We start from the raw sequence: 25,645 nt of genomic DNA, 5'->3' as shown, positions 1-25,645 counted from the left end.
ACAACCCACAATTAACCCATTTAAAAAAATATATATCAAAGAGATTACTCAGTATTTTTTCCAATTTGATGATTCTGTGGAATGCTTTTCTGCAAGACGGTGATTGATAAACAAAGTCGAAAAGAATGCAGGCAATTGCTCTCGCAGAAATTTACAATTTTATATTTATAAGGATGTCAGTGACAGGCATAATAGGTCAATCAGCTAAAAACTCACAAAGTTGTTATGTGGTATCAACTTTGGCATTTTAGAGCTAGATAAAGGGCTCAAATTGGCTTCTATGTGGAAAAAAGTAACTGAAATTTGAAATTAAAACAAAATTAGAGGTAGATGGCTAGTTGGGTAATGGCATAAGGCATTTGATGAAACTACTACAGATATATAACACTATTTTTTAAAATTGGTTTTAAGTACTACTGCAGAGAATATAATCATTTCCAAAATTTGTCAAACATGCTTAATCCTCTTCGACCTATGTCATGCTTAGTGCTTTTTCTGTTTACTTAAATCGGAGTTTACAATTATGCGGAATTGCGGATTTATGATTGGCACAAAGCACAATAAGTAATTATTTCTCAATAAACAGTACCATGAACCTTCTTGTCCTGCTACTCATTCTATAGAATATTAATATTTTTTTAATCAATATCATTATATGGGATGGTAGTAATTTTTATCATTATCCTTACTCTAAGAATTATTTGTCTCACTTGCTATTTGAAATATTGAACAATTGATATGTTCACAGACACTTTTTGATTGCATTGCCCCTTTTTGGACATCTGTCAACCATCAGATATACTTTCTCTTTTTTCCAGAGGTTAAAAGGCAAAATGTCTGAAAGTAGGTAGTCAAATGAGATCTCAAATAATGTAGCCTACAAATCACCTACGTGATCAGATTATTCATGCTTCTAAACCACAGCCTCACCTTGTGTGTGCCAGCAAGTACAACGAATGGAACAGCATGTCTATGTGCTGCAAGTGCAACCATATGCAGTCCTACTGGTGCGATCACTCCCCCATTGGCCAGGACTGCATGAGCACCTACTATCACCTTCACATTAAAATTGATTAAGTAAATTCTAATAGTAAAATATAACACCATCCATAGAAACATGTTGAAAGTACTTATAATTTATTACTAACCATATTCACACGTGATATCATAGCAAAGACAGCCGAATCTGTGATCACAGTTGTTTGTAAATTTTTTGCAACTAGCTCTTTGGCAAGAGCATGCCCTTGATATCTGTGGCACTCGGTAGAATGTTATTTTACAATATTAGTCTTTGTAATAAATAAATAAAATATGCAAACAAATAAGGCAATGTTTCTCTGATTTTCTCAGACAGCGGTGTACATTTTCACAGATCACAGTTTTCCAGGTTTGTATACAACAGGGGTAAATTAGAATAAAACTTTAAAAACTACATATTGTAAATGAAGCAAAAAAAAGCTGAAACAAAATAGCATCCATGGCCCAACACTGAACGAAATTAAATACAAAAAACTAATTGAGGTTGGGGATAAAACATCCCAATCCTCCTGTCCCTATGGCATTTTAGTTGTTTGGGACATCAGTCCAGGCTCAAGGATGCGTCACAAGGGAATATTGGCGTAACACATACTTATAGAAGTTAAATCCTAGAGATATCCAATTCGTACCTTGGAGCACCTTCTGCAACAAATACTTGGAAAGATCTCTTTTTCTTTGCCTCACAAAGGAATTTCATAACCGTCCTTGAGTGTGCTAGCGTTAATATCACCTCGCTAAATACCCAAATAAGATTATCAGTAATGAAAGAAATTTGTTCTATAAAATCTAATAAAATAGCTTATTTAATATAAAAACCACAGAAAAATAAATTGCAGTAAATAGAGATGTTACTATAACAATCAACTTTTCAAAAATACATCCAAAAATAACAAAAGTAAAATTAAAAAGAGAGAGTTTACTTAAAAATTCCTGGATCCCATATAGATAATCATGAAATTGAATTATCATTAATTATAATATTATCAACAATTACCAGTTATTTGTTAATTTACATGTATTGTTTCTGCCAATCTAAACCTTAATAAGGAAGTTATAAATAGTCACATTTCAGGTTAGATTGGATCCTAGATATAAACAAATGATACAAACTTAACAAGTCCTTTGACCAAATTCTTTATCCATTGATAACCAACTGATATAACTATTGAAAAAAAAAAACTCAATAATGCCCATACTTCTGATGAATATGTTCCAAAGCTTGCTCTGCAATCTGAGAGTGGCAGTTATCAATTTCTTCGAGCAATTCATTGATGGCCTCAATTACACCATGTTTTAGTTTCCAGCTTTTTGAGTTTTTGTCAGCGGCTGAAATAGAAATAATATTGATTTAAGTAACATGCAAGATCTAGAAGACTGAAAAGAATTGGTTAAAAAACCACATCAATGATTTGAACTTCCAAAAACAATAGGAATCAGCCCTTTTGCTTTCTTAACAAGTTTTCTTTGCTAAATCATCTTGAAATGACAAAATCCCGAATCTCAAAAAAGAAACTCACATTTGCTTTTTCCTTCAGAATCACCTCCTGAAGAAGCTGTACAAGAAGCAACTGCTGGTATGGGTATAGATTCAAGAAGATTGTGTAAGGAGGGTGCTCGTAATGTATTTCTATTTGCAGCAGCAAGAGCAGCTGCAGATAGATGTGAGGAGTTTTCATGTCGAGTGTCAGCTTCATCGTCACTGTCTGTAGAGACATTTAGGCCTGCAACATCTGTTGTTGCCAAAGCTACATCCTCATCACGAATAAGATGTAGTACACGTCTCACAATGTTCCCAACAGCTAGCTCTGTTGTCATATTTTCCAAATACAGAACTTAGGACAATTTAGACAGATATTAGAAACAGAAAAACATCTTGTTTGCAAATAAAGCCACATATGCAGCTAAATCTTTCTTTAATAACCATATGCCCCAAGAGGCTTGCTATAATGTGAATTAGAATTTAAATGTTTGTTCAAAATGGGCTAAGAGAAACATATACAAACCAACAGGATTGGCAGCAATGAGTTGTACACCCACTGATTTTACAGCTTGGATAAGCGATGCAGCCTGATTTGAATGTGGCACACGTTGTTGAGAGATAACCGACCTAAGTAGAACTGCAGTTTCTCTTGCAGTAGCTTGTGAACCCTCAACCTGCCTGAGTGGTTATGAAACCCCAGAGAACAAAAGAGCACCTAAGATCAGATGAACATGAATACTTACTACTTAATTTTATTTCAATCTTTTCGAAACTTTATTAGTGTTATTTAAAATTTTCTGTTGAAGGAAGATGATCAGAAAATTACCGCCGCTTAAGCTTCACTACAAAGTCGCTAACAGCTGACTGTAGATCTGGCATTGTCACTTCCTTATTTTGACCTGCAATAAATATCTCAATCTTTGTAACCAAATTTATCTGATTTTTCATAACATCTTATGCATCTTTATTTATGTGAATTTTATACCAGGTGCTATCTTAGGTGAATGGATATAAAAAGTCATCAACACATATCTGAGGTGATAATTGACAATTCAAGGTCAGAGTACAATGCTGAACACTACCATCATGGAAGCTATCTCCCTCTGTGGAAGATTTAATGGCATTGGGAGAAAGGAAGAACAGGTGGCCAATTTCATGGCAAAGTGGGGAATGGAGCTAAGTAAGAAGATGTATGCTAAAGCCCTGAAGTAAGGGGATTTGAGCCTGGAAATGACGAGTTAATTCTTCATGACTGTACTAACAATGGTAATATTTAGGTGCATGCCAAGTCCAATGTGTAAGGTAGACAAACTCGTCATTAAATTCAAAGAAATCTTGGCAATGGAACCACCCCTCTCTAGTGCCACTTCCTCACATTTCCAGATTTAGTAGCAAAAGAATGAGAACAATGGAAGAAAAACTATCTCAAGGCAAATACAGTACAGGTTTTAATGGAATCTCTTGTGAATTCACAGCAAATCTAATTGGTAATTCTTACAAGAATTCTATAAGAGAATCTTATCTGCTTATGGTTATCGGCTTGGTGAAGACTGATTATTGTTGTCCAGAAACATTGTGAGGGTACAACTCTGATAATTTTATGAGCTGAGCTTGATAATTATGAAAATTTCATTCTATTTTTCCAGAATTGTGTACTTTTATTTTATTGTGGATAGGCAACAGCTTGGTGCAGGGCCAGAAATTCTTGACCCTTCTGAAATAGATTCCCAAAATGCTTAAACAACTACCATCCTTCTCCATGATAGGAGGCTGAGAATTGTTGGCAAGCAGTATTGGGGTTTCAGGGGAAATATGCTATAGTTTTATCTGCATATCTGCTTCAGCAAGACTTTGAGATTTTCAGCTAAAAGCAACTTGGTGGTCTTGTCCTTTATCCAGCCTTGCTCTTTCTACTATCTCCGTGTTGGAGTTTCTCAGAGGCTTAAATTCAGCACCTTCGTTGCTAGAAGTAACCTGGGCTTCAACAAGCTCTGTGAACCATTGGTTTTATTTTGCACCAAGGATTAGAGGATCTTTAAACCCTGTTTAAGTTGAAATTGTTTTCTTAAGGACAATAATAATGCTTTTAGAAGCTGGAAGAAATATCTTTCAGCCTAAAGGGAGGAAGGTATTATTGATCAACTCTTCAATCTCAAATCTGTCTAGTGAGGAGACGAAGCCTATTGCTTATAATGTGATAGCTAGAGAAAAGAAAAGTGAAACGGTATAACTTGCATTAGAAGCTGCATTAGTCCACACAGCATTTTGAACTTTAAAGTTATTACACTACATATGGACTTGCAAGTGGCCTGTTATTATAGTGTAAATGAAGTAGATATTTTTTAATTGACATTAGAAAGCTCTTCAGATCTCACTGGCTGGTTTGTAACACCTTGTTTCAAATCTGAAATAGTTAACCTGATCATCTTTGATCTATGCCATACAGGAAGGCAGGAATACAAGCTAAAAATTCTAAAAGGTAATGATTGCAACAAACAAATAGCTAGACTGAATGCATCCTGGGTGCTAATGTCCATCTACTGAAGGGCAGGTTCGATCTGGACTTTCACACTGCTAAACAGATAGCTATTTTCAGCTGTGTCAGCAGCATGAATCATTGCAACTAAAACCGATTTTGCTATTTCCATGTCAAATATATTTACTTGATAAAAAAACAAAAAAATACACATAAAAATGTCGAATATTCCCTCTGTCCCATGGGGTAATCAATAAATATTTATAAAGAGGCAATGCCTTCTAGGAATGAGCTCTTTCAAACTCAACTTTGATGGGGCTTGTGGCCACAAATCAATAATGAGATATAATGGAAAGTAAGGGTAGAAGGGTTGAAATTGGCTGCCTCCCTCAAATGTCAAAAATTGACCATCCATGGGGATTAAATGTTGTTTGTGTCAGGTTTGGAAAAGAAGTTTGCGAGGTGCTGAAATTTAAGGCTTTCCAAGAAGAGGCTCAGATATTTGCAAAGTCATGGAGAATGTCTTCTTTACTCACTGCTTTCACAAAATCAATAAGCCAGTGGACTTCCTTGCAAATGAGAGGATTGATCTCACACCCCTCTCCACAAAAATAAGCGATTGAGAGGATGCTTAGGATGGGATGCAGGATCTAATTGGATCCAACTACTTTGCCTTATAGCCATACAGATCATTTTTCTTTCTAATATTTTTGTTTATGTTTTGCAGGATTGGCTATGACTCCAATATTTTTTTGCCTTCATTATGAAAGTTTGGCAATGCCATCCCTCTGCACACACAAATTGCAGCAGATGATTTATTTCACTGCCTATATATGCCTCCAGCATACAATTAATGCCATTCATTGGTGGTTATTGGTTCCAGATCGGTTCTCCTTGGCCTCTGCACTTTTTCTCTAGTTTGTGCCTCAGGCATCACATGGAAGGAGCGACCCCATTGGGATGATACAGTTATGGTCTGCTGCGTGAAGTTAATTTTTTCTCTGCCGTCCCCATCTACCCTATAGATGATCAAAGGTGTGCTGGGTCTAGGTGGACTGGCAAACAATGGCACACTAAGGTCACTGTGTGCCATTGCAACAGATGATAGATTTCATATCCAAGCTTGACACTTTTGCCCTGCAAGCAATTGTCTGCAATTGGAATCTATCCTTGATTCTGCTAGGGTTTGTAGAACACTAGGATTAAAACCTACCCCTACATTCATGAGGGGAAACTTGAAAGGGGAAAACAATGCAGTTTCAAACAAGCTGGTGCAAATGGTTGCTATCTGGCCAGATTTTGCCACTATAATGAAAAATTTGTGCATTAATGATTATGCACAAAGACAGCTGCTTGGTCTTGATTTCTCTCTCCTCCCTGCAGGCTATGGCATGTGATGGTCTTTTCAGCTCAATGCATCAAGGTGGGGAGGTGGGGCAAACTTCATCCCTCCATTCCTTTTCATTCATGATGTCTTGCAGTCAAGCAAGGTGATTTGGATAGTAAAGCTAGCAGACTTCGCAGCAACTATGTCAGGGAGACAGCAACCCTTGAACCTAACTAGATAAATGATGGTGCTAAGGTGATCTGGGGGCTAGGTGTTGTCTAGGCCCCATGATGTGTCCTCTTTTTTTATCTGTGTACTACTCCCTCAAGCTCTCAATTGGGAATGGCTATGTCAGTGTTCAAAGTTGTTCGTTCCCAGATCCCTAAAGATAAGCTTTTCTTGAGCATCAAGGGTGTCAAACTATGATCAGACAGGGCAACTATGGGCTCATTTACTAAGGTGGGTACGATCTTCAACTTTAGGCTCTGCTAGGCCAAGGGGACATATAACTTAATACAAATCATACCCAGCAGACAGTATATCCCAGTTATTTGTCATTAAATGTATTTATGCTGGCTTGACAATGCAAGGCTCTGCACCTTCATAAAGCAAATAAACTACCATGTAAAGCATCTGAGAATGTGGCTTTAATAACCCCTAATGTTCTTATGCACATCTGGACATGGCACTGAGTGAAATTGATTCGACACGATATGTAGTGAAGTTTAAATTTGATTGTTTAATGTGGTGGTGCGATGGGAGATTGAGCATGAAACAAACAAGTGCCTATACCCAGTTGAGTGAATATAGTCTGAAAGTTAAATACATCAAAGAATAGAATAACTAGAATCCCCTTTGCAAGACCTTAATCAAGATACTGCTAAAGACTATATTTTTTTAACTTTACACATACGCTAGGCTCTATGCATGCAAGTAAGCAAATACATGAAATTGCAAAATATCAAAATGAACAAACTTAGTAATCCATGAATAAACCAATATATTCCTTGGATTAATCTAAAAGAATGCCTTGTAAAATATTTACAAAGATTTTAAAACTGTCCAAATGACAAACTAATCAGGATTAACGCTCAAGTTACCAGAATGTAACTAAGAAGACTCGTGAAATCTTCAAGAACATACAAAATACACATGGAGACATTTGCTAACTGTTAAATTTGCACGTTTGACTTGTTCTTCTTGGATTACAGAATTCCATTACACCTTTGGGATGAAACCCAGATCAGTACAATACAAAGATGCCTTAAACCCTTTGCTAGACATAAACCCCAATAGCCTGAAAACCTCTTCCTCTTGTTCTTGCTCTATGGCTTGTTTCCATCCCTTTTGCGGATGTCTGCAAATATAGACCTCTCAGCACAATCGAATGACCTTGTGAGAAGGAGCATGATCACCTACAATTGTAGAGGTTGGACATGCTTGCACACATCATCAAGCCCATGTGTTTGTACACAAAATCTTTGCCTCGCAAGCATCCATCAATACCCAAAGGCATGTGGAAATATTGTTCTTCCTAATTGCTAGTATACCAAGACCATTAATGGTGACCTTGTTACAAGTGCGGTTGTTGTTGCACCAAAAGATCGACCTATTAATGCCCGATACAATCACTAGACTTATAGAATCCACAGGAGACAGTTATGCCATGTCACAAACCCGAGCGCTGCGCTGCACAGCACAAGGAGACCAAGGGCGCACACCTTGCAACAATCCCCCCTAGTGCAAGCGAGGGGTTTGAACGTGTGACCAAGCTCTGATACCACTTGTTACAAGTGCGGTTGTTGTTGCACCAAAAGTTTGACATGTTAATGCCCGATACAACCACTAGACTTATAGAATACACAGGAGGCGGTTAAGCCATGTCACAAACCCGAGCGCTGCGCTACATAGCACAAGGAGACCAAGGGCGCACACCTTGCAACAGACCTTTAGTTTAGGTGTATAAGATATGGCAAAGCTCGCAAAATCAGTGAAATATGTGCCCTATAACATGAGCAAGGACCATTGAGAGCTACCAAAATTAACTCTAGTTGCTACAGCATCTTGGACCTTGTAGGGAGATAGGAGTGAACGAGCAAAAAAGCTACATCTTTGAATAGTGTCACATCCAATCATTGCTTCAAGCAATTTGGAAACCTTTTGAAATGCTGAATTTAAACATCATGAAACTTGGTGGCATTTCAACAATTTACCTAACTCACGAACTAGCAGATGTTTGAACCTTTGCCAACTTACCTTGGAACCTTGAGCAAACTTGTTGGCACATTTTGGCAAGTTCCTAAACTTGCAAACTCACCAACACTGAATCCTTATAGCTTACTCAACATTTTACAAAGCTTATCAATAATTTTGGCCAACCTAAAACCTATGTCAACATATCGATGAGTTACTGTCATGCCCCCGCCCAAAAACGGATATAAATCACCAATAAGAAAATTGTCTTATTTATAAGACATCACAATTTTCTAAAAACTTAGCCGACTCCCTTGTTTGATGTTGGCCAACCCTTATGGGAACAAAAAAACAAGGAATTAAAATAATAGAGGACCAACTTATTCTAAGAGGCGGCACTAAGGTAAATAAATTGGAATAAATTAATATTCTTAAAGCTGACCTTCACCTTGCTGGCCAACTTATTGAAAATAGCAATGAAACTTATATAAATGCTCACCGTCCAAGTAAACACAGGAAGCACTGGAGAATATATTGTGTGATGCACAGCAATGATATTTTAATACAAAAAGGCTGCAGCAATTAGAAACAAACAAACAGAAACTAAAAGGTAGTAGCGATTCCAAATAATACAAGCTATGTATTATTCTCATCATAGTAGAAAGATTCCATTAAGGAAACTGCTCACTAAGGATAACTAACGATTTAAAGAATTAGATTAAAAAAAACTAAGTTGAATAGTCGAAGGGGATTATGAAGAGACATATCTATTCAAGGGAACAAGATATAAGGAGGGGCATATAGGACTTTCATTTTAGAAATATCAATGAATCATCCATCAATGAAGGATTCAGATTTGATTTTTTATAAGATATTAATCTCAGCAGTTCGACTGGTTATTATTGTTTGGTATGAGTTCCCTTGTACATAATAGAATAAATACTACATTAATAAATATACCTCTGCACGCTAATGATTGAATGATATACTGATGTTATGATTATATCACAGTAACCATTAACTGCATCTGATTTACGAATTTCTATAATTTATTTATTATATGTAATGTATATGAATTCTTTTATATTTTCTGGGTGCTTTCAGCCATGATAGAAGGAATGTGGGATTGCAAGAGGGGTACAGTGATGGGGCACTCCTCTAGGTATGACACCTCAAGGTGGGGACTAGATGATCCCATGAGGCCAAGGGGGTGCAGAGAGCACTGCCCTTGGGCCTAGAAGAGATGGCTTCCAGGGCACCCTATTGTAACCCCATTCCTCTATCATGGTGCATCAATACAAGGAGACCAATCATAGAGAAAGGGAAAGGGGATGGCAAGATAAGAGGGAACAGAAAGTGGACACCTCACTGGGTAGGCCACCTCATATGGATGGCATAGGCCACATGAGGCCAAGAGGGATGGTATATCTGCTCTTGGGCCTAGGGTAGAGGATCCGAGACACCCCATTGAAGTCACACTCTCCCATGCTCTCCTATGGTTGTGCCCTCCAAAGATATTTAGAAGGCTTTATGATTGAATTAATAATTTTGCTAAGAATTTACTGATGCTTAATTGTGATAATCTGATTATTGGAACTACTGTTGTAAGTGGTTTCTAATCTGTTTGCAGGGTTTCAATCAGGTGAAAGGTATTCTCTAAACCCACTAATTTATATGGAAACTGAGAATTAGGGCAAACTTAGGGAATTCCCAATTAGGGGGCATTACATTCACAAACTTACAAACTCATTGACACATCATCATCCTGGAACCTTGTCAACATTTCGGCAATTTTGTGAACTCACTGGTATTGCATCTTGTCGAGTCTTCAATTGAAACTTTGGTCATGAACAGAACCTTGTCAACGATTTCAAAGGTTCATGAACTTTACAGATCTCTAATGCTTGTTTAGCAGGACCTTGAGAAGTTTTAGAACTTTTCAAAAGTTCAACAAGTGAAAGGACAACTTGTTGAGGATCCAGAGTACTCCATAACTTGTGCACAAAGCAAATAGATAGAGGTACCTTTGAATCAACAATTCACAAGCTATGTGAAAAAAAAAAATTAGGACCTGAGGATCAGGGATACCACAGAACCCGAACCCAAATCATTGAAGTAAGAATAGGGCTGAATTCACAAACTCGAAAAGGTGATACAATGTGAAATGTCAAGGATAGGGAGTTGGGAATACTACATAACTCATGCCAAAAGGCCCAAAAGGCATGTAGACAAAAGAATGACCAAAACCGCAACTCCAAAAGATAACATAGCGTAAAACATCGAAGTGTAGAGTCTAAGAAGATGCATGCCAAGATGCCAGGATGAAAAAGTCAAAAATCCTAACAAGTGAAAAGGGAAAAGGCAGAGGTAAAAGAAAAGGCATGGTGGGATGAGAAATTGTTGCAACTTCCAGCAACTAATAGGGATATTGACAATGATGAGGAATCACTTACATGCAAATTTGACCAAAGAAGACCCATTTAGAGTTTTCTCAAATAGGCGATATATGATGGGCATGATGAGGCCATATGCACAAAGGAGCCTAGACCAAGCAAATTTTGGCACTACAAAGTTGGGCACCAAAAGGTTGTGTTAATAAGCTCCCTTGATTTTGGACCTTTTTTCCCTTTTTTTGTAAAATTCTTGAATTCCATAATGCTTGTCTTCAAGCCTCTATGAGTTTAGCCCTATAGTTGTTTTGGCCATGGTGCCTTTTTGTAATGATATTGTATAGTTATGCATTTTAAAGGTGAGGATCCCAATAGAACCCTAGTTATTCAATCAAATAAAAAATGTAGAATATTCTATTCAGAATTTAGACTCTTTAGCACTTAGAAGTCTACTTAATTATTCCCTCAAAAAGACAACATGTGTTAGACACAATGCACCACTGAGAGGGGGGTGAATCAGTGGTTCTCAAAGTTTTCCCTTTTGCTATCCTATGTGAGTATACCGATTAACAGTTCTTACTGAATGTAGACTTACCGGTTAGAAGGGAGACTAATCACAAATGCACTCACACATAAAAGGGCATCCCATAACACCAACATATACGAGGAAAACCCAAGATGGGAAAAACCTTGGTGAGAAATGCTGCCGGAGTCTACTGTGCCAATCCAACCTCACAATGAATCTCTAATTACAATGTTTAGGGCACCCACACAAGGAGCACCAACCCTTGATTTAGGGCACCAACCCAAGGAGCACCAACCCCTGATTTAGGACACCAACCCAAGGAGCTGCAACCCCTGCACTGAGCTACAACTCAATGAATACAAAAAACATATTTTGATACTAAAGTTATCTTCTTGTTACAAATGGATTTTGTAACTCTTCTGCAAATCTCTCTGATGGATCTTCTATCCAGTTCACTATCGGTTCTACTCTTTGCCGGTTCTCTCTTCTGTCTGCTACACTGCTGCTCTCCACCGGTACTACACTCTGTCATTTCTATGCCTTCCTTCTCTGCAGTCTCCTTCACTTCTTCTTTGTCGGTATGGTCACTGCCGGTTCTACACTTCTTTGTCAGACTTCAGTGGTTGACTGTCGGTTGCTTCACTGATGCCGGTTGAATACTTCAACCTTGTTCTTCCTCACACTCAGTCTCTTCTTCTTCTTCTTGATGAGCACTTGACTGATTTCTCCTTGCATGCAGCAACACTCTCTCATCCAACGGCAATACTCTCTCCTTCAGCAGCCGCACTCAACAATTTTGGCTTGCATATTTATAACCTAGTTTTCCCGCCAAAAGCCAATTCAAATTCAGGCGGTCAGGGTTTTCTCATCAACCTCGAGACAAACCAAATTCAATTAGATCCCATCCGATCTAATCGCCTGAATTGATGAATTGTAACTCATCAATCAATCTCGCCATTGTCGTGCCTTTCTGATCACGCCTTCTATTTATGGCAATCTGCTTTTGACCTGTCGGTTGATTTCTTGGTCGATCACCAAGATTCGTTTTGTGGTTTCCTTCACCTGCCTCAATTTGCTCAATCAGTCTGAACTGGATCTCTATTGTCCTCCTGACCTCAAGCCGCAAACGACTGCAATGCATCCCATGAACCCCGTAGTCGACATAAATGTCGACCTGTCACCATCTACCTCGTCGCTTGACAGTTCACCGACTCAACACACCAACTTGTGCATGCATGCCACTTCATCTCCACGGGGCAACAGTGTCGACATCCACCTTTGCTTGATCATCTATGTCGGTATGGATTGGATCACCGACCAACTCCATTACCGGGTTCATCTATCGGTTTACTAGCCCTGCCGATTAAACCCTCAAAACAGTATGTCATCAATCTTGCACTCTTCTTCTCTTTCGGTGGAACACTCAACCGGTCAACACTCTTGCTAACCTACCTTATGCACATCTTCATCAGATGGGTGTCTTTTGCACCTGCACCTTGTCTGCATTACCAGTAGACACCTTGATGACACCATGTCATCAACCTTCCACAGACTCCATCTTCAATCCGCCCATTTTCCTCTGCCTGCAGCTGCTCGGCCTTGCCTTCTTCTTCATCAGTCCAGACCACATCTCAACCGGTTTATCAAAGTTACAAACTCATCAATTCTTCACTCTTCCTTTTCTGTCCCGATGGCATAACACGCCTTTTATGTCGGTCCAGTGCATATCCCTGATTTCATGCACTTGAGGCATCCTTTATTCACCGGTAGATCCGGTGTGAGTCTTCAAACATCTACCTTTACCACTTCTTTCTTATCTCTCTGTTTGTGCAGCATATCTTCAAACAGGCACATGTAATCCGGTGTGGGCACATTCAGTGTCAATCATCTCTTCACATGGTGACTGCATCTTCATCCGATGGGAGTCCTGTTGTTCTCCATCCACACAGCATACCAGTGACCTGTACATCCTTCTCCTCCTATTTTGATGTGATTTAGGTAACATTTTGCCTCTTTGTAATGTCCCCTTCTCGTTGATGTCTCTCCAATGGTCCATTAGCCTATTCCTGAGACCCGTAGGCTAGGTGGAATGAAGAATGAGGGTCAAGCATTGATGAGGCGAGAACTTACTATTTTTAGTAAGTCAGGGGTTGGCCGTTTTGGTGATACTATCCTACTGAGCTCTCCACGCTCTGTCACTGGGTGCGAAGATCATGCTTTTCGGAGCAGTAGTTCATGACTTACAATTTTTAGTAAGTGGTAGTATGGCATATTTCTATTTTTGGCAGTGGACAGGGTCCTAATCCTGCAGCAGTTCAGTGGTCTTTCTGGCTCAGCTTCATCCTGGTTTTGGCAATAATCAGTATTGGAGTCATAAGTGATATAATTAAATATTATTTCCTTATCCTAAGGTTTAACATTTAATTAATTTGATTATTTTTACTATTGATTAATGACTATGGAAATTGTGCATATTGTCTCCTAAGTGCTAGGCGAATTATTATGTCTAGAAAGGGACGCCAATTTGATGTGGGAGATATTATTTTATTCACCACAAATGTTTGCTAAGTCAAAATCGTGGGCTTGTGCTTACTTGGCGTAATTCTTTGACTTATGGTATGGGCGCCATCCTTGGGTCCACGTGGTAAAGGAAATGCAAATGAAGAAGTTGAATTTGGGCGAATTTGTAAGCATTTGCATTTGGTTTTGGGGAGTTAGAAGTTATAAATAAGAGCCTTGGGCTCCCATTTTGATCATCATATGAATTTGCATCGTTATGCTGCCGAATTGGCGATTTAAAAATCTGAGCTTCAAAGTGTGGCTTCCTAGCTAAGTCTCAGTTTCGTACTTGCAAGCTAGTACCTAGCTGTGTCCATGTATTTCCAGTGTTGTTGGTGAGTGAGTTGCAGATTGTGGAGTGTTTTGTGTGAGATTGGAGTGTTTTCTGGTTGCTGGTCGCAGAACTGCTGAAAGTGTATTTTGCTCATACCTATTGGCCAGGCGATTCCATCATTCTAGGTAATGGCTCATCCATCTTTCCTACCACTGGCAATGCATCTTGTAAGTTTTTAGCATCTTATGTTGAGTGTAGAATTTTATAATGAAAATCGAACTTCCTAGGTTAGGCGTTGGGTGTAGTGAGTGCATTGGGAAGCGTGCAAAATAAATATGGGTGTTTTGATAGCTTCCTTTGTGTTTGTTTTCATTGTGGCTGGTGTAGCATAGTTTAGAACTGATTTTGGGTGAATTGGGTGAGTAATGAGAGAGTTATGAGCATTTTAGTGAATCCATAGGCTGCAGGTTTTGCATTTCCAGCCTGCAGATTTTGATGTTAGCAGAAATTTCATGCTTATTATTTGGATGTTCAACATTACTCTTCTTCTCTCACTATCTTGATTATTGTAAGGTTAAGTAGTAGTACTACTAACCAATTCTAGGCTTGTAAGTCTCATCCCGCTGAAAAGTGGAAGAGGCTGGCTTGCCGCCTATTTCAATTGAATTGTAAATCAATCCTCCCACTGCATAAGCAGTCGAGTGATGATTGATTGTAATAGTCCTTCCGCTGCATAAGCGGTTGAGTTGAGTTTGTTTGTAATTTCAGTCCTCCCGCTGAAATATCGCAGTCGAGTGATTTGTGTCCTTGTGTGTTTCTCTTGACTGGTTCACCGCCAAGTTTCTGGCTTTCCCGCTGGATAAGCGGAAGGGGCTGGCTTGCCGCCCAGTATTGTATTCCACTTCTTCTTTCAGCAGAATTTGAGATCTAACGATCCCCTATTCACCGTATGCTCTCACCTTCCCACATTGGGCACTTGGTGATCAGAAAGTGGAAGGGTTGCATTTTTCAGCAAGTTTTCAGTTTATGCTTTCTAACCTTAACGGGTTATCTACTTGTGGATGATTATCATTGGCCTAAAAACAAAAAAAAATAACTGGGATATTACACTCTTCATCACAAACAACAGCTCAACATCTTGCCCACTCTGCTTGTACACTGGTCATAAGCTTGCCGGTTGGCAACTACTCACTGTCAACACAACTCTTACCAATTGACATCCTTTCCTTACCGGTGATAGACTGTACCGATAACCTATCCATTTCATCCACACAAGTCAAACACTAACTTGTGTATTGGTGACTCCAGTGGTCATTCATCTGAATGACATTCTCTCCCTTACCTTACCGGTATTCTGCAACACAAGGTGATATCAAAGATATCTCATCCCGTACTCATCCATGACAGTGTTGCACATACATCTCTTATACTGATAATCATCATATACCGGTTGACATCAATGACAACACAATGCCAACAACATGCACAAGTCCTACCAATATAATACTGGAGCTTAGAAAAAATGCAAAAATCCAAGGAATTCGTAGCTCAAAAACATAAGGAAACACATTCACAATAAAAATTTGCTTCTGGTAGAACTCTTGGAACTGAATTCTCTCTTATTATCTCAATTTACAAGTTTTTCATTGATAGACACATTGTATGTCATGCTTCTATTGATATTCTATGTGCATCAAATGCAGAAAGTGTTGAAAATGTAGCTAGGTCGTATCCCTTGATTGGGCTGACCTAGCTTGGTAAATTTTAATGTGGCCTTCGGCCTTAAAATTTATTGTGTATGGGCCTATTTGGGATATTGTGTAACTTGTAAATTCAATAGGTCAGGACCTCTTAATATGTAACTTGTAAAGTGTTATTGGTTAGGTCCTAACTGATGTAACTTGTGATGTTGGTCTGACCCTGTAATGGCGAATGTAACTTGTGGTTATAAATGGGTCTGACCCTATAATGTAACTTGCGAATTTGTAATTTGGCGCCAAAGCCGACCCACGCATAAGGGTTAAGGGCATGTATATAAAGGAAATGACTTGAGGTCACAAGTCGTATAACATAAGCGAATATCATCTGCCTTAATGCGATCTGTTCTGCTCCAAAAGATCAGCGAACTACATTCTGAAGTCAGCGAAATTGTCTTCTAGCTGGGCGAACATCTTCCTAGGTCTGCCGAACCTACTCCTAGGTCTGCCGAGCTTGCCCCAAGGCTGCCGAACCTGCTCCAACACTGCTGAACTTACTTCAAGCTGTGCTACATCTGTTCTAGGGCAAGCAAACTCCCTCACATGATCTGCAATCAACAATCTGGGCGATTGGTCAAATCTGACCTGAACTGTGATTCAGATAAGTTCTTTGTATGCCCTAGAAGGGCAGTATTGTAATCTGCTGCTATACCTAATCTAATCAGATCTGAGATCTTTGGTTGCTGGGTTTTTCCTCCAAGAGGGAGGTTTTCCCAAGGTACATGTGTGTTATGTGTATGATTTACTTTGCATTCTGATTTTATGTTCTATACTGCTAATCTGATCACTAAAAACTAACAAAAAGCCTTTGCACATACCATGTGCACATAATAAATTTGAATTGGCAACATCTATAAAAATGAGAACTCTGTAGCTCTAGCACATACCTGTGCCTCTAAATTCATAAATATGCATTTTCTAAATTACTGCCCCAAACAATGCCTTCTCTTTGGATGTTCTGGCGTACATATTTATGAGTTGTTCCACATGCAGCATAATTATGCTTAACCTATCAAGTTGTATCTTCTACTGAAATTGAAAATCACAGTAAACTTCTCATAAATGAAGAAATATTCCAGACAAATCCACAGTACTTTTTTGGGACTCTGGACAAACCCCAACTTGGCATCCATAAGTCCAAAGTAAGGCGAGGGGAGACGCTGGGCTGGGTCGCGGGGATACCACTGGGTTATCAAAAAAAAAAATAGCATCTACAAGCTTGTACCAAAAGGGGTTCCTATTACACTGTCACCACAAAATTCAGAGTTCAAGAACGGGAGCTCATCCTATAGCCATACACCCCATCTCATGATTTGTGATACCCACTAGGTGGCACCCTCATTGAAGACCTCCATAAAGCATCTCTGGATTATGCCATTATCATTTTTCCCTCCTCCATTCTCACGAGATTATCCATTTTGATTAAGTTGGGTTCTATAGTGATTTTGTCACAGATTCCAACTATGCAGTCATGAATTAGACATATTTATGAGACTCCATTTATTCCAGAAATTGTATATGCTATGTTTATCATAGTGTGACATTTCCATAATTCAGCATGCTCTGGGCTTGATGATATGTGATGTTATGATGATGTAAGCTAATTAATTTGACAGGTGAATATTCAATGGTTACAAGGACAGGTTTCAGATACAGGAGGCAAGAACCAGTTGTCAGGGTACGTACATTTGTTCAACTATTAGCAAAACTCTTCAAGCTTACTTGTTCATCTGCTACTCATTTAGTTTCAAGACTTTTCCTAAACAGGTTCATGGAGAATGGGTGTGGATTCCAAAGCAGAAAAAAGTTAAAAACTCCTTAAACGTGAGCTCAATGCCCAACATAACAGGAAATGACTAACGTAATTCTTTTGTAAGATTCACAAAAAATTAACAAATAAGATAACAAATGTATGAAGAACATATCCGTCTTTATGCCCTTCTAAGTTTGTCATAGCAACGTCCACAGATGGGATACAAAAGAAGGAAATTAAAAAAAAAAGATTACAAAATACCCATTCAGGTAGGAATGAATCTGTTGTTGCAGAGAGCAATTGGCGACCGATACCAAATTAATGGTATTTAAAGTCGACTTCGTCATCTAGTAAACTACTGAATTTTTTTATAACCTACAATAAGTACGATTTCCTATGGGATAGATAATTCTGTTGAAACAAAACCGACATTGTGAATTGCAAAAGCTATTGAGATAGAATACCACATCATGCCAATGGGAGATTCTAGGTTCGAATTTTAGCTATTCCATTGAAAACAACAATTATGTGGGTCCTCTTCTGTATCTAGGCTGAGGATCTTTGCCAAAAAAAGGTCCCTACTATTTGCAAAATTAAAAAGAAAATATATACTTTAAGAAAATAGTAAAAACAGCTTGGCATGCCCTCGCTGTTCGCCTGCTTGTAGGATGAATTAACATTAATCATAACCGTTGCGTGGCATGTGACTTTAGACAGCATATTTCGCGAAAAAAAATCTATCTAACAGAGCATTTCTCTGACTCGTAAAATTAAGAGTTAATAAAATTTCTGAAGCAGACAAGGCAAATACCCAATAGGGTTTTAAGTCGAGATCCATTCAGATTGGAATTTTTTCATAAATTTCATACCTGTTGTAAATATAACAGCATCGATTTCAAATTTAGTTTATGCTGACGATTGCGTTGCTTTTAGAGTATGCGCTGTCAGTAAGCTCCAAGTATGAATTGGATTAGGGTTTATGGAACTGGTTTATAACGCCCTGGATCATTGTCACTCTGGTTTTGTTGCATAGTTCATTTTTAAACTGTTCGTGAAGGAAAAAGGTTAACTATCGGATTCATCTTTTATTTTATTCTTTATTAGTTTTACGTTTTTCAACAAAAGATGTTACTGTCTTTTCCCTCAATTCAGGCGTCCTAATTGGATGTAATTAGGAAAGGTATATTTATTCAAAGGTCTCATTTTTGTTGTGTATTTCATAATAAAAGTAATAAATTCAAAGGTATTGTCGAATGGTCAATATATAATCGGTTGATCAATTATCTATATATGTCTATCATTCAAATCTGTTATTACTCTATTTTTATATCTAATGTATATTATAATTAAAGAGTTTTGTATATGTCCAATATGGTTACAATAAGTATCAATTATAAGAAGGATAATTTCATAATTTTTTTGTTGTGGATTGTATCTTTTTGGTAGCATTATAGATGTTACATTATGTACAAAGTCATATTAAAGAATGCATTAATTTTTAAAATTAAAAGAAATAATAGAATTGTTTATGTTTATACCATCATTATTTCTCGAATGCAATTTAATGTCTAATGTTTCATTTATGATCACAATCTACTTATACACAATTGTACTATCTTGTACTAATAATAGAAACATTGGCTACAAAAATGTCAACCAAGACATTTAAAAAATAAGCACATATTATTATAAGAAAAAAATACATAAATGTCATTATTGTAGCTTACAAAAAATCATATCATAGTCAAGTGTGTGAACATAATATCATATTAATATAATTTTTTTGCATGACTATGATTACATGTACATGATGTAAAGGGAAATTTAAATTTAAGTACCAATACCACCACATTACTTCAATAACATAATGCTTAGTTATCACAACCAGTCACATGCAACTACAAACATATATTGGGTGTTTTCCTCGAGGGTCAACTTTGAGACAAGGGTTACAACTAATGCTCTTCATTTTTCCTATCATCGACATTACTTACATTTTCTATCTCGAAGTATCACTCAAATGAGAGTAGTGATGATATTCTTAAATACTTGAGAGTTTTAGCTTCAAGGGAGATTGTAATGAATGTAAAAACCTATCCTAGCTCTACATCATTAACATCCATTGTGACCATTTCTAATATTGCCTTTGCCATTTGTCTATAATAAAATCTCTTACCATTTAAATAAGGATTTATGTATAATTGCACCATGTAATAGGTGGAATGTGGATGAACCTTGGTTTATTAATGTTGTTGTCATTGATGTCAACCGGTATGGAATGGTCACTGGTAAGTATGTAGTAGCTACCGGTATGGGTGAAGTGATCAATGATGTCAACTGGTATGAAGGATGGAGTGTGTAGGTAGACAGTAAAGGTATGTTACTGGTACACATGAAGTGAAGCATCTACCGGTAAAGCAGGACCACTGACAAGCAAGCAAAGAAGCAAAGAAGAACAGAGGGATGTGACCACCGACAGACAAAGAGAAGAATAATGCAATTAGTAAATGGATTCAGTGGTTGGACCAACATATTTGATGGAAGGCCAAGTTGATCCACCGACAAAGAAGAGGTCAGCAGGTATGAAGGTCCACCGGTGAAGTTAGGTTATACCTATAAGGTGAGTTGAATCGGTAGTGAGTCTTGGTTGGTGAAGGATGTCAAATCGACTTTGCAATCTGAGCAGAGGTGGATGTCGACAAGGATGACAGGTGGACACCAGGTGGCGAGCACGCAGAGGTCGATGAAGTATTCATCGATGTAGTTGTCTGACGAGCAGGTCGGCATTAATGAAGAACCTGCAAATCATGGGATGATGGCAGGATGTTGCGGCTCGAGGAAGATAGAGTGGCAAGGTGATTGAACTAACCTTGCAGGACGATCTGATCCTTGTACTCGTTGGCTAAAGGAAACAGTCGAGCCATTAATGGCAATTGACAGGGCAACGCAGAAAAGCATGTCATAGACATCGAAAAACAGAAAACGCACATTGAAAAGCGAGGAGATGGCGATGTCGTTTCATGTGATGCAGATCATCATTCTAGGAAAGCAGATCTGATCTGATCTGATATGGATCGAGTTGGTGAAGGAAAACCCTATCACGCCACCATTTGAATCTTGCTTTTGGCGGGAACCCTCACAGATAAATATGTGAACTCGAGACTAAGATTGATTGATGTTGGATGCAAATTGAGAGGAAGAAGAGAGCTTGAGCAAGGAGAGAAACTATCTGCCTAAGAGTTATTTCACAGAGAGTTAGAGTGTGGGTTAGCAGGCTAAACCGGTGAGAAGTTCTAACTGGTAGAGACAGAGTAACCAGTGAACTGTTATAGTCTTAACAGTCAAACATATCGATAGGTATTTAAAGGTTAGGAAGGCATCCAAGTGTGATATTGTGTAGGGTGAGGTTTTGAGAAGGAGAAGAGAAGCAAAGAGAAACCGATAAGAGATCAGAGAGAGCAATCTGATAACCAGCAGAAGAAGGACTGGTGAAACAGAGGAAGTTGATAACCGACAGACATCCATTGATCAAGTGTTGCAAAACTCATTTGCAACTAGGCGTTATCATTTCATTAAAATTGTATTGCATTATATTACACCAAGTTGGTGCTTGGTGTAGGGGTTAGTGCTCCTTGGGTTGGTGCCCTAAATCATTGTAATATGTTGTTTCATTGTGAGGTTGGATTGGAGTAGTAGACTCCAGCAGCATTTCTCACCGAGGTTTTTCCCATTTTGGGTTTTCCTCGTACATCTAGTGTTGTGGGTTATGCATTTGTGTGTTTGCCTCTTTTGATATCCTCTCATATCTTACTGGTTTGATTGTTTAGTGTTTAGGTTGTTAATCGGTACTCCAAGCTTGGTTTAAAAAGAAATTTTTTTAGGAACCACTGATTCACCCCCCTCTTGGTGGTACATTGTGTTCAACAATTGGTATCAGAGCATAGGTTCCCAGTTGATTAAAGATTTCTCTATCTTGGGTAGATTCTGGTCAAAGAACACAATGGCAGGAAATGAGTCTGCCTCCTCAAAAGCCCCCATGTTTGATGGATCTAATTATGCCTTCTGGAGCAAAAGAATGGAGACCTATATTTCCTCCCTTGGTTTTTATGTGTGGATGTCTGTCAAGAATGGGTATATTGTCCCTAGTGTTCCTCCCACTGGTCTGGATACTAAGAAGAAGTATGAAAACAATGCAAAGGCTAAACATGTTATTCTAAGTGAATTGTCAGATAATGAGTTTGTCAAGGTCATGCATTGTGCATCCGCCAAGGAGACTTGGGATAAACTGCAGAGGTTGTTTGAAGGAGATGCCAAAGTCAAAAAGGCCAAGCTGCAATCACTGAGAGGTCAGCTTGAGGGCATCAATATTAAAGATGAAGAAAATATTACAGACTACCTTCACAAAGTAGATGAAACTATGAACACCATCAGAGGACTTGGAGAGGAAATTGTTGATGAGATTATTGTCAAGAAGGTACTTAGATCTCTCACATATAAGTATGATACTAAGATTTCTACCATAGAGGAAGCCAAGGATCTGGAAACCTTCACAATGGATGAGTTATTTAGCTCTCTAACTACCTATGAAATGAGGACAACCGGTGAAGCATCTTCAAGGAAAGAGGCAGCTTTCAACTCCACCAAAAAGGGCAAGGAAGAGGTTGCTTACAAAGGGTCCAATGAAGACTCGGATGCAGAGGTAGCAAACTTTGTCAGAAAGCTCAAGACGGGATCCGGTAAGTATAAAGGAAAGTTACCACTCAAATGCTTCAATTGTGGTAAAGTTGGACACTTTGCTGCAAAATGTCCCTATAATGAAACCGGTGGAGATGAGCAAAGAAGTTTTGGCAGATCTGCTAGTAAGGACAAAGAAAGGAAAGTCTGCCAGCAAGGAAGAAGAAGCTACCGGAATCAGAACAACTTGTATACCATTGAGGATGATGCCACAGATGAAGAGAGTGCATCAGAAGATGATTGCCATGAAGATGAAAGAGAAGTTAATCTCTTTATGGCACTAGATGAACCGGTGGTGCAAGATGAAGTGGATCTAGAAGGCGATCTCATAAGTGCTCTTAATGAGTTAAGTAAGACTAGAAGAGAACTCAAGAAAGTCAAACTTGTTGCAGCAAAAGAACAAGATCACTTGAAGCAATCTCTGGATGAGTTAAATCAAGCTATCTCTGACTTGAAACTCCAGTTGGAAGAAGCCAAGAGGATATGTGAAGTTACATCCTCTGATTTGATGAAGAAGGAAAAGGGGCATCAAGACCTGGAAGAAGAAATAGTGAAGCTCAGAAAGGAGCTTGAAAAGAGTAAAGATGAACTGAAAGTGAGAAGAAAATATGAGGATAACACAGAAGCCTTAGACAAGATGTTGAGCAAACAGAAGCAATCTAAAGATATCGATGGCTTAGGATTTAAAGAAGGACAAAGTTCAAACAGAAAAGATACATCCAATAAGGAGATACAGTTCACTTCTTCAAGTGAAGGTGAAGAGAAGAAAACATTCACAGTAAGCAAGGATACCGGTAAGAAGAGTTATGCAAAAGCTGTTAAGAACCGCCACACAAATCAGTATACACAATCAATGAACCAGAGGCCACACTCAATATACCGGAATGTAGATCATAGGAGAAATGCAAGGGTTGATCATGAAGGATTAACTTGAGTTAGCAGCATGAAAGGAAGACCCCTGGTGAGACAGACGTTTGGAAGACCAAGGCAACCTGACCGGTATGTTCCAAACTTTCATGGTTATTGTTTGTGGTGTAACAAATTTGGACATAGGTTAGCTAGTTGTAGATTAACAAATAAGCCCCCTGTGAGTTATGAAAGTAGAAATTCATTTAATGCACTCTGGGATATGAATATTGTTTGTTATCAGTGCAATGGATTTGTCCATAGGATTGAATGTAGAAAGAGTAAACCGGTATCCTACAACAGTTTTAAAGATTCGTCTTTCAATGTAAATATGAAATGATATAACTATCAAGAGTTTGGACATATTGCAAAGCTTTGTAAAAACAGGAAAATAAAGCAGAAGAGGACAACTCCTGATCAAGAACCGGTAGCCAAACCGGAGCACAAAATTGCAGCTGACAAGAAGAAGGAAACTCAATCGGTTTGGGTTGAGAAAGAAAAGGACAAAGAAGAATCAAGTTTGATAGTGCAGACTGCCCTACATGCAGAAAGAAGAAACTTGTGGGTTGTAGATAGTGGTTGTTCCAACCACGTGATTGGTGATAAAAAGAAATTTATCAAGCTTGAAGATTGGAATGGTGGCTCAGTAAGGTTTGGAGACAACTCATCTATCAAGATAAAGGGAAAAGCTACTCTAAATATTGATGGAAAAGTGAAAGCACCTTATGTGTATTATGTGGAAGGCCTGAAGCACAATTTGTTGAATGTGAGTCAGATGTGTGACAAAGGTTATAAATTCACCTTTGATTCTACCGGTTCCCATATAAAGAAGAAGAGTATTGGTCAAGTTGTAGTTGAAGGTAAGAGGACAGATGGTAATGTATATTGATGGTATGATGAAAGTGTAAAGCGGAAAAATCGAACCCTAGTCGTTCTCCCCTCCCCAACTCCAAGGAGAGAGAAGGGAGATTCACTAGGGTTGATGGTTTTCACTTAGGAGAGACTTTACATTCAAAAGAGGGGTTGAAACCCACAAGATCCAATCCCACGCAATGCAAGATTGGATTCTATATGAGTTTCAAGGGTTGTGATAGCAAGGATACCCTCTTTTGTAAAGAAATGTAGATAGAAAGATTGAACTAGGAATGCATGTAAAGTGGGAAATATTCGCTTATAAACAGAGATAGGGATATAGGATGAAGCTGCGGACCTGAAATTAGCAGTAAGATGTCAAGACGGCGTTGTCCTACAAATTTGAGCAAAAGTTGACGGGACGATGGCGCCCGGCGTGCACACGGTCCTCCTAAAAATCCGCGAAACGAAGGGGGATCTGTTCGTCTCTGCACAAGGATTCCAGATCTTCAATTTCAGTCACGTACCTGCAACCTACACACAGAAAAGCGAAGACGATTGGGGGGTTAGGGATTAGGGGTTTTCCCTTAGGTCAAACCCCGGTTTTGGAATTAACCAAGAAATGAGAAATGCTGTAAATGTAAATGACTGTAATGTAAAACAAGTACTAGTACCTTGTTGTAAGGATGTTTGTATCCTTATATGCGAAGGTATAGATGTTGTTGTTTGTTGTATGTTGTATGTTGTAGCATGTGATCTCCTCTTCAATGGTTGAATCCTTGTCTTGAATGCAACACTTAGCCTTGAATGGAGACTTAGAATGATCAATTGCTTGAAGGAATGTTTGAATGCCTGAATGCTTGAATGCTTGAATGTTTGAGTATCGTTTCCACGCCTTTTTTTCCCTCATACCAAAACGAGAGAGGAAAAGTAGTTTATATACTTGCCAATTAGGGTTGATAGACTGATTTTCCCGACCTTAGGGTGACCAGGAAATGTTATTTTCCAATTTGCAAACAAAAAGACCCGAAGTCCCATAGGAGACCAGGCCCAAAATAGGGCCAGGGACCAGGGCGCTGGGCGCCATGGTCCTGAAGGACCAGGGCGCTGGGCGCTCTGGTCCCACCTCCCGAGACAGCAGGGTGCAAGGAGGATCAGGCCAGGGTGCTGAAAAATGCAGTTTTTGATGTCATGAACAAGTTTCAGGGTCTCCATTCAGGTTCAGTGTTGCGTCGCCATCGTGAAGACCCAAATGCAGTCGAAATTGCAAGTGTCGCAATTTTAGGACGCTACATTTAGCCCCCACTTTAGCGGGAGTATAAGCGTACGCTCATACTTCCGGTAAAGTACAAGGAAACAATATTGAAAGACTTTCACCAC

At 38.7% G+C, this 25,645-nt stretch overlaps 1 protein-coding gene across 1 annotated transcript in view; it reads right to left on the bottom strand.

The window, feature by feature from the left end:
- The window catches only part of LOC131079447 (uncharacterized), a 51,457-nt gene extending 32,599 nt beyond the window's left edge, over positions 1-18,858 (bottom strand). Inside the window, exons 1-8 of the mRNA XM_058017402.2 lie at positions 18,643-18,858; positions 3,345-3,417; positions 3,042-3,196; positions 2,556-2,843; positions 2,235-2,364; positions 1,668-1,772; positions 1,149-1,251; positions 931-1,056 (exon numbers count right to left, since the gene is read on the bottom strand). Coding sequence (XP_057873385.2) covers positions 931-1,056; positions 1,149-1,251; positions 1,668-1,772; positions 2,235-2,364; positions 2,556-2,843; positions 3,042-3,196; positions 3,345-3,397 — 960 coding nt within the window. The 5' untranslated portion in view covers positions 3,398-3,417; positions 18,643-18,858. The remainder of the gene's footprint in view (positions 1-930; positions 1,057-1,148; positions 1,252-1,667; positions 1,773-2,234; positions 2,365-2,555; positions 2,844-3,041; positions 3,197-3,344; positions 3,418-18,642) is intronic.
- Positions 18,859-25,645: the final 6,787 nt, after the last annotated feature.

Source organism: Cryptomeria japonica, chromosome 8, assembly GCF_030272615.1.
Source record: "Cryptomeria japonica chromosome 8, Sugi_1.0, whole genome shotgun sequence".
In the NCBI taxonomy this organism is placed as follows: Eukaryota; Viridiplantae; Streptophyta; class Pinopsida; order Cupressales; family Cupressaceae; genus Cryptomeria; species Cryptomeria japonica.
This window is presented reverse-complemented; position numbering and strand designations above follow the sequence as displayed.